Source organism: Pipistrellus hanaki (assembly GCF_964339955.1).
Source record: "Pipistrellus hanaki genome assembly, chromosome: 5".
NCBI classification, from domain to species: Eukaryota; Metazoa; Chordata; class Mammalia; order Chiroptera; family Vespertilionidae; genus Pipistrellus; species Pipistrellus hanaki.
The window spans coordinates 79090329-79107395 of NC_140507.1; the positions used below are offsets into that span (position 1 = coordinate 79090329).

At 39.3% G+C, this 17067-nt stretch overlaps 1 protein-coding gene across 1 annotated transcript in view; it reads left to right on the forward strand.

Annotated features, from left to right (window-relative positions):
• Positions 1 to 16514, forward strand: part of LOC311622616 (olfactory receptor 7A17-like) — a gene marked incomplete at both ends in the record, with an annotated part of 47388 nt that extends 30874 nt beyond the window's left edge. Inside the window, one exon of the mRNA XM_084883871.1 lies at positions 15775 to 16514. Coding sequence (XP_084739997.1) covers positions 15775 to 16514 — 740 coding nt within the window. The remainder of the gene's footprint in view (positions 1 to 15774) is intronic.
• Positions 16515 to 17067: the final 553 nt, after the last annotated feature.

The following is a 17067-nucleotide window of genomic DNA, read 5'->3' on the forward strand; positions in this document are numbered from 1 at the left end:
CAATTCCTAGGGCCACCTGGCAGGAGCCACAGAGATATCTGCAGATGGCTGCTGCTTGTGTTGGGCTTACCAGTGCCTATGAGAGGCTGAACTGTGAAGCAAGGCAGGCTGCTGCTAGTGCCAGGCCTTGTCTTTTATTGAGAGATATGGGGCATGCTGATTGCACCTACTGCTTGTTTGAGAGATTTTAGGGAAACCTAAAGCCTGAGCCAGGTCAGGCCATTCATATGGAAATGCTGCTGAAAATAGCTTGGGTTAGGCTGCAAATTTGGTGGGGTGAGGTTTCAGGCAAACAATAGGATGGAGCAAACAGTGTGCTCTAGGCTGATGGAGACTCAGGTATGGCTGCCAGTCAGCTCTGTGTTGAAGGAGGTCTCAACTTACGAATAGTGAACTCTGTGAGCACCCCAGTCTGGGAAAAATCGACCCCTAAGTTCGTGTCCTAATGCCAAACAATCCAGTTCTTTTCTGTATGTCCTACAATCCCCTCAATCTGCTGCCCTAGTTCTGGGGCTCAGAGGGAGAGATTCTGGGTCAGTTCATGTTTTGGCCCTTTAAGAGGAACTCTGGGGCTCCTGCAGCTTCCATGCCACTCAGCCTCAATTCCCACTGGTTTTTACAGCCTGAAGTTATAGAAACTTCTCTTCCTGGAACTGAAACCATGATCTGAGGGGCCTGGTGTGGGACTGGGATGCCTTGCTCCTCATGGATGGCCTTCACAGATGAGATATCCCACCTGCTCTAAAAATGGCACACATGGTGTCAAACTAGCCCATTTAGCCCCTCTGCCCGTCTTGCCAGTCTCGGTGTGCTTTCTTTTATACTTCTCTAGTTGTAGGACTTCCATTCAGATAGCTTTCAGGCACTTCTAAGTGATGATTGTTCTGTATTTTAGTTGTAATTTTGATGTGGTTGTGGGAGGCAGTGAGTACCATGTTTACCTATGCAATCATCTTGGTTGTTCTACACAGTTTGAATGAGAAATGTTTTCATGCACTTGAGGGATATATGTTGAGTAATGGCCATCTCTAGGGAAAGGGTATAGGATGCTAAGAAAAAAAAATCCTTAAAATATAATGATGATGAAAGAATATACACAAAATATAGGTCTTATATACCATGCCCTATGATGTCATGTGAAGAAAAAGAAAGTACATATAAAATAGAGTGGATGGAATGTTATTTTATACTGGGACTTCAGGAAACCCTGCAAACAAGGTGTCATTTGAACAGGGACCTCAAGGAAGTCAGAGTGGGAGACACAAGGTTGTTAGGGGTGCAGAAAAAGAGTCAGTGCAAAAACCCTGAGATGACACTTGTTCCCTATATTCAAGACTCAAAAAGGATCCAATGTGGTGAGGGGAATAATCAGGAGGGGAACAATAATAGGTGGTGTCAGAGAATGTGAAGGAACAGGTGGTCTGTGCTCACAAAGAATCCCTTGTTCACATGTTGTTCCTGCACTTCATTAATTTTGTTTAAAAAATATATATTGTAAATATTAATGGATTCACCTTTTTATTCATGTGTTGGTTAATATTCTGGCATCTGTTTTTTAACCAGTTAACTGCCACGGTATTTTAAATTTAATTAAAAATAGTCTGCCACGCCAAAAATGGTTTGGCTTAGTGGATAAGCATTAGCCTGTGGACTGAAAGGTCCCAGGTTCAATTCCGGTCAAGGGGATGTACCTTGGTTGCGGGTACATCCCCACTAGGGGATGTGCAAGAGGCAGCTGATCAATGATTCTCTCTCGTCGATGTTTCTAACTCTATCCCTCTCTCTTCCTCGCTGTAAAAAAATCAATAAAATATGGTGTTTTTTTTTAAATAGTCTGCTGCTTGCATCTATGCACTCTTATGGTGTACAAATGGTTAAGGAACACATTTTGGAGTATATGGGCTCAGATCCAACTGCCCCAGAACACACACACACACACACACACACACACACACACAAACATGCCCTCCCCACAAACACCACAGTACATTATGAATTACTTTTGGGGACCATGTTATCACCAGGCTTTTCTCAACCCTTCATAATAATTAGAAAAGGAAACATATCCAGAAAAAAAATTTTTTGGCGATATGGGAGGCAAGGCGGTAGTCCAACTCTAGTGGGAGAACTACTCCCTGCTCTGGCACTGCCATCCCTTTTATTGAGGCTTTGGGGGGAAAAAAACATCTTAGGCAACATAAACAGAAATTTACATGTAGCCCTTAGGCAGGAAATAATAGAAATTTACAAGGGACAGACAAGGTGGAGGCTGCTTTGGCTAACAATGTCTCAACTAAAGGGTGAGTGGTTACAGCAATTAAGGTTGTTGACCAGCCTTCCTGGCTTCCTGTCAACATCTCTCTTTTAGTGAAACTGATTTGTTTCCGGCACATTGCCAATTACTTTTTGGGGCCATGTTATCACCAGGCTTTTCTCACCCCTTAATAATAATTATAAAAATAATGATACAAGGAATGATGTCAACACCAGTTTATCTTTATCCTGAAGAATATAGAAGCAGTATCAAATTCCAGTTGGTAAGCCTCCTGTGGGCATGTAAATAGGGGACTCTATTTTCTCATGGCTATGTTGGATCCCCTATTTAAAGAAACTTTTAAAAAATGGTTAAAAAACAAGAGAGGCAAAATGGACATAAAGGGGGAAAATGTCTAATACTCAGGTGAGTGATGGAGATGAAGCAAAGCTCCTTAGCTCTGGCAGAATTCCAACCCTAGTTCTGTCCCCTGATGCCCAGAATAACTAATGAAGCAACAAAAAGCAATTTATCCCAGAGAAAAAAAAGTGATATTCTACATATTTATAAGATGCTGTACAGATTGAACATACCTTTGGAAAAAGCAGCAAAGGAAACAAACACACAATCTACATCAGCTAATACAATAAACAATAATGCGGGTTATTAAAGATGAAATGGAAAACAGTGTGTAAATTGTAATAAAACATGTCAGCCTTGTGTAATTCAATGACTGACTTTTCAGTTTAACTACCACATATTAGCTGTTTAAAATTGGAGGCCATTTGAACCATTTCATTTCTTTAAGTTAATTATTTTTTTGGTAGAGCCTACATGGTTTTTACATGCTTTCTTTGTTTTTAATCAATTAATTAGTTAATTTAAAAAAATTATTGATTTTAAAGTGGAAGGGAGCAGAAGAGAGAAACATCAATGATGAGAGAGAATCATTGATTGGCTACCTCCTGCACCACCACACCAGGGACTGATCCCGCATCACGGGTATGTGCGCTGACCAGGAATCAAACTGTGACCTCTTGGTTCATAGGTTGATTCTCAAACACTGAACTACACTGGGCGAGCTAATTTATTTTTTGTTAATCCTGACCTGAGAATATTTTTTCCATTGATTCTAGAGACGGGGGGGGAGAGAGAGAGAGAGAGAGAGAGAGAGAGAGAGAGAGAGAGAGAGAGAGAGGGAGAGAAATATCGATATGAAAAACATTGATTGATTGCCTCCTGCACATGCTACAACCTGGGGCCAGGAAATGAATTTGCAACCCAGGTATGTGGCCTTGACTGGGAATTCATCCCATGAACCTTGGGTGTGCAGGACAACACTCTACCACTGGCCAGAGCTATATGCATTTTTTTTAAATAAAATGAGATAATATTGGTTTATGACATTATCTAAATTTCAGGTATACCTGCATTATGATAATTATTAATGTCCTCATTTGATGGTGAAGATTGCAGCATCCATCAGCCTATGGTGATGGACAAGTAATCAATATACTGAATGTAGAGTGCTTGATATACTTCCCTCATGTTGGTAAATGAATGCTTACCACTGTGATGGGATGAGGCTGGTTATCCTACCTCTCAAATGTCTTTAATGCTTCCCAACATCTTGGTCTTCAATTTCACAGACATGTTTCAATTCCCTGTCATTTCTCCCACCTAACATTTGGGCACCCCTTTAGTCAAATACTCACACTAACTCAGAAAGAACTTTACTGCTGATCATTGAACTCTCTGATTTAAATTCCTCCCTTAGTCATACCTCACTGGAGATAGAAGCCAAAATTCCATACCTTCAAACACAAGGCTCAAGTGTCTGTGAACTTTTGGCCAGCTCCACCCTCACAGAGCCCTAGTCTCCCACACTCTGGTCTCCTAAACATTGAACTTGACTCCAGCTTCACCTGACACCATAGCTGCATGGCTCAGAGCCTTTAAGGGCTTGCTTTCCTCTGCTTGGGGTCTCCCCACTGGTCTTTTGGGATTTTTCAACCCTCTCTCCACCCTCCAAACTCCAGCTCCTCTTTCAGAGAGACTAGATCCTCTCCTTCATGAACCTTTTCTTTTTCTAACATTAGCACAGGAAAAGGTCACTTTCTCATGCTCTTCATCTAAGTGTTAGGGCACCCATGATGAGACTTTTATTTAATCCCATGTCTTTGTTCCTTGCTAGTCTGTGAGTACCTGAGGCATACAGCATGTTATACAAACTCATTCTCCCCCTTCAGATTTGGTTTAGTGTGGATGAATAAACATGTATTCTATGACAGGATTCTATGAAGTTAGGATGAGGACATGCTTTAAGAATGTTCTCTATATTCTGAGATCAGGAGCCATTATGGGGTTGTAAGAATGAAATAGAATGGAATCAAGGAGGCACAAAAGGAAGTATTAGTGTGTGTCATACACAGTGAGGGTACATTCATAATCATTTCGTGATTCCCTTTGTTCTCGAGTGCATGTGTCTGGATAGCAATGTAAAAGGCATCTCTTATTTTGAGACACAGTAAAAACAGATCTAGAATTCAACACAAGAAATGCAAGACCTGCTTAAAAGGCCATTTCCTGCTAATGAAGGAAAAGTAATAAGAGTGAAGAGCCCAGTAGGGCCAGTGCAGAGAGAAGAGGGAGCCAGCGTGGGGGCTAAAGTTACCTTGGACTCAAGGGACCACACACCAACTGGACCTTCACTGCTCCGCTGGCCTCATCACACCGTCCTCCCCAGCCTCTGATCTAATTGTGTTTCCTGCACCTATGCCATGTTTATTAGACCATCCTGGTGGTTAAAGGCTCAATGGCATCTTTGTTGTTTTGGGCATTGAGTTTTGATCTCTTTTGTGACACAAGTGATGCGTGGGCACCAGTCCAAGTTCTGTTCCTTGTCAATCTACAAATCATTCTTTATAGATTTCTGCTTACTCCACAACTATTGATCGCCTTTCTTCACATATTTACCCCTGAGAATTCAATACTATAGCACACTTATTTCATTATCCTGGGCCTTCTTTGCAAAATGTGAGGTCAAATAAGCAGAGAGCTCACTGACTTTGTTCATTTATGTAGTTTTATGAATGTGTGCTTTTATATGGAAAAAAGTTAAGGTATGTAATATTCATAATATAAAAATGGCAGGGAAAATAAACATGGTTGAATATTGTGTATTCAAATATTGGCATTAATAAAATTGGAAGAAAATTGTAAAACAAAAGAAAAGCCAAATACCCCTCTCCCCCACAGAACTTTAATCACATTAATATAAGCGTCCAATTCCAAATATATGGGAAAGGGTATGGAAATAAAAATACAAAAATATACTTTTAAAAGGCAGTGGAGTAAGAAGTATCTAAAGTTATAATTTCTACCTATGTAAGCATCAATAGATTATGCTTAGAAAATGGATAGAAACGATCATTAATTGAATGCAGAAGAATGTTTTTGCCAAGGTGAAAGATGTAGAACTGTTTACGTTAAAAGTAATGGAAGATGACACAATATGACAGACCAATGGAATTGACCACACAAAATTAATACATTTTCATCCATTCCCCTAAATCCCATCTATACACATATAGAGGAATTCTATGCCAAACAGCAATGTTTTCAGGAGAAAACTAATTTAGCATGCTAACTGTATTAACTATGTATTCGCCTGCCTAGCAAACAGATATGGCAGTCTCTCAGCTCTGAGCTGGCCTGGTTAGGCTCTCAGGTTACCTCAGGGAGAAATTCTGGGATGCCTTCCTTGAATCTTCCCTCAGCATCTGCTGCACTCTCAGACTCACCTGATGGGGCTCTGAAAGGAAGGGCTCCTTGTAGAAATCTGAATTGCTCCCTGGATGGTTAATGTGGGAGACTGAAGCTCTGTTCTCAGACAAAAGAGCAGGAAGGAGTCCGGCACTAGTCTCAGTCAGACTAAAGACTCCAAAAGAAACAAATACGTTCTTTTCCAGCCTAACCTGCACTTGTTGTGAGTGTGTCGCAGAGGAGATATTATTCCTCCTTTATCTGCTCTTTAGATACTGTTGGCATTGTTGCTCCCACCTCTGAGCAGAATGGAAAATGTTCCTGCCGATTCTCTGTTCCCAAGGGACCAGGTTAGAAGTTAAGTGAATCTTGTTTTTGTTACTTCTTCTTTATGATCCTCTTGAGGTCTCATCTCCCAGCACCTTACCCAACTTTGAATTAATTTTTCTCTGAAGTCCAAGACCATGTTGACTGGCTTGACTAGGAACCTTGGATTTTCAAAGCACTGGATTGTTGTGAGGCACAAGCCATGATACCTCCAGAAAATTGTTATTTCTCTCTTCAACAAGAGAGAGGACTGTGTGACTTTGATGTAAAGTCATACTCCTTGGCTTCATGACACATTTGCCAAATCAATGAGAAATTTCATACTTATATCAGAAGATAAGAGGTGCTATTTAGTCCCATTATATAAGACCTTTGTTAATTATTAGACATAATTTTATGCTATACAATCTGAGTTTAGTATGTTATATGTATTATTTGATTTAAAGTTTATAAAAATCCTTTCTCTGAAGTGATAAAAATATCAATTTCATTATCCATTGCAGTAGTAGGCTTGAGTAAGTCTAGTGACCAACCCAACATTATAGTCAGAGTAAGATGTTTAGAATCTGTCATGATGCTTTCCATTCTCAAACTGTGCAGTGGTTCCCAACAAGGGAAAATCTGAAGGTAGGCTGCTAAATACTTGCAATACCCAACACAAATAATTATGTCACATTTAGAAGGTAAAAATTCCTAGTCTAGATGAGCCCTTCAAGTTCACAGTGCTTATTATTGACTTAAAAAAAATAACATTGACTAGGTGTTTCATCACCCAAAGGCTTTATTCGGGAAAAAGAAAGTATTGCAATTCATGCATGCAGACATGCCAAGCCAAATGCACACTCTAGCCTTTGGGCCAAGATGCAGTGTCCTTATGGAGGGGAAACGAAAAGGGAAGGGGAAGTTACAAAAATGAAATTTTATTAACATAGAGTTCTTCCTGTAGGGCTCTCCCGATTACATAGTGTGAGAAATTCCATTAGTGCTATCTCTTCCGATAGCCCCTCCTGTCTGGTTATGTTTCCTTAAATTCTTTATCTTCTTTATTATCCACAAATGAGTGAGGTCATGTGGAATTTTTCTTTCATTGACTGGCTTATTTCACTTAGCATAATGTTCTCCAGTTCCATCCAGGTTGCTGAAAATGGTAAGAATTCCTTCTTTTTATGGCAGCATAGTATTCCATTGTGTAGATGTACCATGCTTTTCTGATCCAGTCATCTGCTGACAGGTACCTAGGCTGTTTCCAAATCTCAGCTATTGTAAACATAAGGGTGCATATATCCTTTCTGATTGGTGTTTTTAGTTTCTTAGGATATATTCTTAGGGGTGGGATTACTGGGTCAAATGGGAGTTCCATTTTCAGTTTTTTGTTCTCCACAATGGCTGCACAAGTCTGCATTCCCGTCAGCAGTGCACAAGTGTTCTTTTTTCTCCGTATCCTCGCCAACACTTGTCTTTGGTGATTTTTTGATGATAGCCATTCTGACAGATGTGAGATGGTACCACATTGTTGTTTTGATTTGCATCTCTCAAATAATTAGTAACTTTGAGCATGTTTTCCTATGTCTCTTGGCCTTCCTTCTGTCTTCTTTCTAAAAAATTCTATTTAGGCCCATTGCCCATTTTTTTATTGGATCATTTATTTTCCTTTTATTATGTTGTATAAGCTGCCTGTAGATGTCGGAGATTAAACCTTTATCAGTGATAACATTTGCAAATATGTTCTCCCATACTGTGGGTTTTCTTATTGTTTTGTTGAAGGTTTCTATTGCTGTGAAAAAGCTTTTTATTTTGATGTAGTCCCATTTGTTTATTTTCTCTTTAGCTTCCATTGCCCTAGGGGTAGTATCAGTGAAGTTCTTTTGGCATATGTCTGAGATTTTGTTGCCTGTGGATTCCTCTATTATTTTTATGGTTTCCCATCTTATGTTTAAGTCCTGTATCCATTTTGAGTTTATTTTTGTGTATGGTATAAGTTGATGATCTAGTTTCTTTTCTTTCTTTTCTTTCTTTCTTTTTTTTTTTTTTTTTTTTTCATATATCTGTCCAATTTTCCAAACATCATTTATTGAAGAGATTGTCTTGACTCCATTGTATGTTCATGTCTCCTTTGTCAAATATTAATTGAGCATAGTGGTTTGGGTCTATATCTGGATTCTCTATTCTATTCCATTGATCTATATGTCTGTTTTTCTGCTAGTACCAGGCTTTCTTGAGAACAGGGACTTTGTAATACAACTTGAAATCTGGTATTGAGCTCCCTCCTACTTTATTCTTCTTTCTCAGAATTGCTCTGGCTATTTGGGGTCTTTTTTAATTCCAGATGAATTTTTGGAGAGTTTTTTCTACGTCTATAAAATAGGCCATTGGTATTTTAATGGGAAGTGCATTAAATCTATAGATTGCTTTGGGTAGTATGGACATTTTAATGATGTTGATTCTACCAATCCATGAATATGGTATGTTCTTCCATTTGTTTACATCTTCCTCTATCTCTTTTTTTCAGTGCCCTGTAGTTTTCTGCATATAGGTCTTTTACCTCCTTAATTAAGTTTATTCCTAGATATCTTAATTTTTTTGGTGCAATGGTAAATGGGATTGCTTTTTTAATCTCTCCGCCTGTAAATTCACTATTGGTGTATAGAAAAGCCATAGATTTCTTGGCATTAATTTTGTATCCTACTACATTGCCAAATTCATTTATTAAGTCTATTAGTTTTTTTATGGAGTCTTCCAGGTTTTTTATATACAATATCATGTCATCTGCAAATAAAGACAACTTTACTTCCTCTTTTCCAATTCGGATGCCTTTTATTTCTTCTTCTTGTCTAATTTCAATGTTTAATACTTCCAGTACCATGTCAAACAGTAGTAGTGAGAGTGGGCATGTTCTTAGGGGAAATGGTTTTAGTTTTTGCCTATTGAGTATGATGTTTGCTGGGGTTTATCATATATAGCTTCTATATATTGAGGTATAATCCTTCTATTCCCACCTTGTTGAGAGTTTTTATCAAGAAAGGGTGTTGGATTTTGTCAAATGTTTTTTCTGCATCAATTGATATGACTATGTGATTTTTATCTCTCAATTTGTTTATGTCATGTATCACATTTATTGATTTTTGGATATTTTACCATCCTTGCATTCCTGGAATAAATCCTACTTGATCATGGTGTATGATCTTTCTGATGGAGCCAATTTGCTAGAATTTTGTTGAGGATTTTGGCATCTATGTTCATAAGGGATATTGGCCTGTAATTCTCTTTCACTGTGTTGTCTTTATCTGGTTTTTGGTATTAGGGTGATGCTGGCTTCATAAAAGGATCTTGGAAGTGTTCTTTCCTCTTGAGTTTTTTTGAATAGTCTGAGGAGGATAGGTTTTAGTTCTTCCTTGAATGTTTGGTAAAACTCTACTGTGAAGCTGGCTGGTCCTGAGCTTTTGTTTGCTAGAAGCTTTTTGATGACTGCTTCAATTTCCTCCATAGTTACTGGCCTATTGAGCTGTTTAGAATCTTCCTGAGTGAGTTTTGGAATGCTATATTTTTCTAGGAATATGTCCTTTTCCTTCAGGTTGTCCAGTTTGTTTGAATGTAGTTGTTTGTAGTATTTTTTAACAATCCTTTGCATTTTGGTGGAGTCTGTTGTTATTTCACCTCTTTCATTTCTGATTTTGTTTATTTGGGTCCTCTCTCTTTGCTTCTTGGTGAGCCTGGCTAGAAATTCATCAACTTGTTTATCCAGAAATCTGTAATACTTTCAATAATAAAGTTAAAAAATAAAAAATAGAATAAAATAGTAATTTTTAAAAAGATATCTGTAGGAGTGTGTTACTTCTGCAGACTTAAGGGGACAATCCATTTGCTCTCCTACTCTAGTTACTCATGCCACATAGCACTTTCGCCATCTTTAAAGCCAGTGGTATAGCATCTTTTAGTCTCCCTCTGATTCCAACAATTCTTTCTTCCTCTTCCAAGTGTTAGAACCACAGGCTTTCATTAGTCCCACCTACATTATTATGGCCAATCTTATCTGAAAGTCTGATTAGCCCAACTATCCAATCTGCTACTCTAATCCTATCTTACAGTGAAAAGTAACATATTACAAGTTTCTGGGGATTATGATGTGGAGTAGGGACCTGTTGCAGGAATATTCCTGCAATACTTCCAGTGGGCTTCCCTCCTGCCACTGCCACCTCTCCCGCCCTTCCCACACACACACACACACACACACACACCTCTATTGCTACAGTGGGCAACGTGGGACGGACGGGGCACCTTCAGCCACCACTGCCACCATCTACATGGCTGTGTGCTGCCACCACCGCTATGTGCCTCACTCCACATGCCCAACCTGCTGCACACGCAGTCGCCACCTCCGTGGCCACACACATCATGCCCCGTCCCACCCCGCACACGCTGCCAGTGTTTTCCCTCCAGCAGCCGCAGCCACCTTGCTTTCCACTTTCCCTCCCTCTTCTTTCTATGCTGTCTTGAGTCTTCACTCCTCCCTCCCTCCACATATGCAAATTAACCGCCATCTTTGTTGGGTTATTTTGCATACTGGCTCTGATTGGCTGGTTGGGCATGGTTGGTGGGTGTATGGAGTGATGGTTAATTTACATATTACTCTATTATTAGGTAGGATATATTTAGAAGCTCTGCCTACTATGAAAATCTTTTCAATAATGTATTCCCTGGTGTCACACAAGAGCCCTTGTATAAAAAATATCAAAAAAGGTACTTTTTCAGAAGACTATCATATGATGTCATTTATAAATCCTTATAAAAATAACTGAACAATGAATGTATAACAGCTTCTAGAGTGAGTGAATACACTATGCATTCAAAATTACATGCAAAATGATTTTTAATTCTAAAAACCTAGAACAACCTATACCTGACTCTAACACAGCCACTCCCTTCTACTCAAAGTGTGGTCCACAGACCAGCACCTACAGCATCAATACCACTTTGGAAACTGGTTTGATTCAAAGAATCTCTGGGCCCACCAAGACCTGCATTTGAACTATAATCCTGGTAACTTGCATGCACATTGAAGTTGGAGAAGTGCTGGTCTAGACTAGATTTTCTCACCTTCTCATGCTGGCATTCTTTAGGGCAGGATAATTATTGCTGGAGGGTGTTATAGGTGTTGAGCAACCTTCCTCCAGGCATTGCCAAATATTTCTAGGAGCAAAATCATCTCGGGTAGAGAACCACTGGCCCAGAGTTGGAAAATTGGAAGCAACCTGACAGATTCCAATCAAGGCCCATCCCTTGTTTAGCTCATAACTTTGAGCAAGTCAATAAAGTCCTTCAAACTCAATTTTTGTAATGGGGATGGAATTCATAACAGAATGGGCATTTGAAAAATTAAACCAGGCGAACTCTATAAGGTACTAAGCTCAGATTATATGGCATAAAACTTTCAAAATGTATCTCATACTTAACAAATATTTCATAATGAGGTACTAAATGACAGCTATTCACTTGTGAAATTAGTACAAAATTCCTTATTATTTTGACAAGTGTTTCAGGAAGCCAAAGAGTGTGAAGCCCAGGATTCCATAAAAAAGGAACTCAGTCCTTTTGTTGGAGAGGAGAAGAGCAATTCTCTAGAGAAATCAGGGCTGTGTCCCCACCACAGATCACTCCTTGAGCATCACAGGGCCCTAGTCCTGATGGGCTCCATAATCTCAGACATGGAAGAAAATGGTCAATCAGTGTTGGAATAAGGTAGTAAAAGGTTAGATGTCTGGAAAGCATATAAGATCAAGACAAGGCATCATAAAAACTGAACTCACTTGATTTTTAACTGGACTCTTGGGATCAGAGAATCATTAGGAAAATTCCTTTCTGTTTATTCCAGAGGCCCAGAGGGAAATCATTGCTTAGATGTTTAAAAGACACAAGGAAAAGGTGCCAGATGAGCAGATATAGAGAGAGCTGTAAATATCTACCCGTGCAGTCCTCAGCTTGTACAACGCTGGGGGACAGGACATGGTTGCTGCTTTTGATTCCTAAGCTGGCTCAGGAACTGATGCTTCTTTATTCCTTCCTGCTGTCTCATGAGGGGTAAAGCTTCAGTCTCATCATCAAACATCCAGGGACCAATTCAGACTTCCTCTCAGAGACCCATCCAGGTGAGTCTGGTAACGCAGCAGGTACATCACAAAAGGGTCAAGAGGATGGAACCTGTAAGCTTTTACCTGAGTCACTGTGACCCTAATCAGCCCAGCCCAGAGACCTTATGTCTTTGTTTGTATTCTTGGGTAAGTACAGTAACTCACCTATACTCAATTTACTTAATATGTTAATATGTATGTATCTCTTTGAATCTGCAATATATGGCCCATAGTGGACAATTGGGTGGTAGGAATGGGAGTCCAGTTGGATGACATTGTAGTATGAGTGAGATGCATAATGGCTGTAGGGAAATGAAAACATATTGAGGAGCTTTGCAATTCAGGGAGAAGGAGACAGAGTGTTAGGTGTGGAGAACAATGCAGTGAAGTGAGAGTGTTTGTATTAAATTTCTAAGATGAGGTGTATTTGAAATTGCTTTGTGTTCTTTGAAAATATTCCAACTAATAAATGTAGATATGAGTGGCTTAAAACAGCAATTAGTGAGGCATACATTGCAGTCTCTTCTCTCACGCTGGCATTCACATGAAAAATATTTAATACATCTAAAGAGGAATACTAAATAGTTCTCCTTCATCACTCGTGAGGCTGCATATATGTTGGGGTTTTGTACTCTTTTACTTTCTATGGAACTGAGTTTAAGTCTCTCTATTCTTTAGGTTCCTTGAGTAAGGGGATTTTACAATGAAATCCCGCTTGTACAGTTAGTGGAAATTCTGGTCCCACACTCAGCCTTTTCCTGCAGTGGTCATTCTTCCATACTTTGAATGAGAAATTCTGCTATGCACTTGGGGAATATAAATTGAGGACTGACCATCTTCTAGCCCAAGAGTATAGTGTGCTGAAACACAATACTTCTTATAGTTCAGTGATAGAAAAATTAAGGCCACAATTGTACCTTAAGTCTTAATGATACAAAGGCACATAGTTCACAACAGTTTACATCTATGTAATGAGGACTTCACTGTTCCAACTAATGGGATGGAATATCTCCAAAAGTTTAAAATTTTCTTCTTTACTTCAAGCGGGATTTCATTGTAAAATCCCCTTACTCAAGGAACCTAAAGAATAGAGAGACTTAAACTCAGTTCCATCAAATGTATTTTACTGAATAAATTGCTTCATGAGATTTCCATTGCTGCTATAAAACAACATTGCTGCAGTCTTTGCTGAAAGTGAATATATATATATATATATATATATATATATATATATATATATATACAGGCCTAGGTGCCAGGAGCCTGAAATTACTCTCTTATCAAGATTGTGCTGGACTGGGATCAGGCTCATGGGAGAATCTGTCTTCTTCCCAATTCCAGTTTGCATTGTTAAGCACCTGAATTCTTTGACTGACTCAGGTCCATTCCTCCTTCATCAAAACCAATAGTGTAGCCCTAGCTGGTTTGGCTCAGTGGATAGAATGTCAACCTGTGGATTGAAGGGTCCCGAGTTCGATTCCAGTCAAAGGCACATGCTGGGGTTTGGGGCTTGATTCCTAGTAGGTTGCTTGCTGGAGGCAGCCAATCATTGATTCACTCTCATTATTGATTCTTTTTCTCAGTATCCCTTTCTCTCTGAAATCAATAAAAATATATTTAAAACAAAAGAAAACCAATAGTGTACATTTTCATCTTGTCTATCCTTTTGCATCTAGGGGACAATTGTGTTTGCCTTAGTTCCACCTGCATGGTCTAAGCTCATCTTCTATTTTAAAGTCAATCAATTAGTGTCCTGGCTGGTTTGGCTCGGAGGATAGACCCTTGGGCAGTGGATTGAAGGGTCCCAGTTGGGTTTCAGTCAAGAGCACATACCCTGCATATGCTGGGGAGTTGTAGTGTCACAGAGAGGTCAATGTGGGGGAAATGAGACATAAGTAATACTTTAAACAATAAAGATTTAAAGAAAACAAAAAAAGACCACATGTCCTAGTTCTGAGTTTGATCCCAATTGGGGGCGTAACAGGAGACAGCTGATCAGTGACTATCTCTCATCATTGATGTTTCTAGCTCTCTCTCCTCCCTCTTCCTTCCTCTCTGAAACCAATGAAAATATATATTTTAAAAATAAAATAAAGTCAGCCAATTAACAACACTGTTCCATCTGCTACCTTGAGTTTCCCTTGCTATAAAAAAAATAATATATTTAAAGTACTGGGAATTAGAATGTGGACACCTTTGAGAGATTCTTATTTTACCTGCTACAAATAATTTTCAGTATTATTTTGTGTCACTGAAGGGCCCTTATAAAGAAAAAAGTAAACAATCATAACCTCTAGAATGAGTGAATAACTATTCCTTTAAAACTCCATGTAAAGTCAATAATTGGATCATAAGACCTAAAACTTCCTGCAGCTGACACAGAACCAGCCTTTCCACTCAGAGAGTGGTCCTCAGGCAAGGACATGCAGCATCACACCACCAGAGAACTTGTTGGAAATGCAGAGTCTCTGAGCCCTCCAGGCCTGCTGCATCAAATTCCGCATTTGAGCCAGAATCCTCAAATGCATAGGAACAATGAAATTGGAGAAGTGCTGACCTAAACTAGGTGTTTTCACCTTTTACCATTGACATTTGGAGAATAATAATTGAGGGGGCTGCTTTTCCGTGAATTGTAGGTATTTAGTGGCATCCCTTCATACATTGCCAGACACTTCAGGGTAAAATCATTTCTGATTGAGACAGATTGACTAAATTATACTCAAGGCCCATCACATACTCTGATATTAACTTTGAACAGATCTCTCACCATTTGTAATGTTAGTTTCATATTTTCTCTTATTTGCTTCTATATTCTTTCCTCAAATTGAGGTGTAGGGACTTTTGTTCTTCAGCGTCCTCTGTTCATAGCCCAGACAGTGCTGAAAACATGGTCAGCACTCAGTTCATATTCCTGGAATGCATGAAAAATTTCCCATTAAAACTATAGTCCTAGATGCAACCAATTCCAGTCCAAAATACTGAAGCTACAATGACTGCAGGAGACACATGTAGCATTGGAGCCACCTGAGTAACTCCAGGATTGTATAAAAAGTCCTCATATCCTTTTCTTCTTTCTTGGAAGTCACTCCCACCTCATGGAAGCAGGGAATCTTACAGGAGGGTCAGAATTTCTTCTCCTGGGATTTTCAGAAGAACCAGAACTGCAGCCCCTCATATTTGGGCTTTTCTTCTCCATGTACCTGACCACTGTGTTGGGAAACCTGCTCATCATCCTGGCTGTCAGCTCAGATTCCCACCTCCACACGCCCATGTACTTCTTCCTCTGCAACCTGTCCTTGGTAGACATCTGTGTCATCTCCACCACCATCCCAAAGATGTTGGTAAACATCCTGACACAGAGCAAAGTCATCACCTATGCAGGCTGCATCACCCAGATTTATTTTTTCTCACTCTTTGCAGTGTTGGATGACTTCCTCTTGGCCATGATGGCCTATGACCGCTTTGTGGCCATCTGCCATCCCCTGCACTACATGGTAGTCATGAAACCCCGGCTCTGTGGACTGCTGGTTCTGCTGTCGTGGATCACAAGTATTCTACATTCCTTGTTAGAAAGTTTACTGTTATTGCTACTAACTTTCTGTACAGACTTGGAAATCCCCCACTTTTTCTGTGAACTCAGTCAGATGGCACAACTTGCCTGTTCTGACAACTTTCTTAATAACATGGTGATGTATTTTGTAACTGTGCTACTGGGTGGTGGTCCCCTCATTGGTATCATTTACTCTTACTCTAAGATAGTGTCCTCCATCCATGCAATCCCATCAGCTCAGGGGAAGTATAAGGCTTTTTCTACCTGTGCGTCTCACCTCTCAGTTGTGTCCTTATTTTATTGTTCAAGCATAGGAGTGTACCTAGGCTCTGCTGCTTCTCAAAGCTCACACTCAAGTGCAGCAGCCTCAGCATTGTACACTGTGGTCACACCCATGCTGAACCCCTTCATCTACAGTCTCAGGAACAAGGACATAAAAGGAGCCCTGAAACGATTCTTTGAGAAGGCAGCTATAAAAAAAGAGCTCTGCTGAGTCTGAAGAAAGTGCACTTGATTTTATCGCATCAAGACTGGAAACCAGAAATTAAGATTCTTTAATCAGATTGTGTTTGTACAACTTGCTTCTTTTATTTATTTCCCAGAATTTCTTTTGTTTGAGTTCAACTTCTTGATACAATTTAAGTAACCATTTTATTACACTTTCTGCTATGTCTATTATACAGACAGTTTTTCCCAGGTCCTAAACTCACATCATTTTTTTTCCCAACCTTGATTAGAATGTTAATTCCAGTGTATTCATGAACAACATGGATTTCATAAGATTAATTTATTCTCAAATAGCATATATCATTGTAAGAAAGTTGTTCTTATTCTATAGATAGAATAGTCATAAATTGTATTATTCACTGGGAAAAACTTTGCTTGGTTACTCACACTACTTGTATAATTTAATTACAGAAAAATCTGACTCCTTAATTTTAACTTTTATGTGTCTCATTCTTTATACATCAGTACTCTAACTGCTCTTCCTGATACTGTTGACTTTATTATTGTTCCTTATAAGTCTCAGCCTATTGAAGGTAATG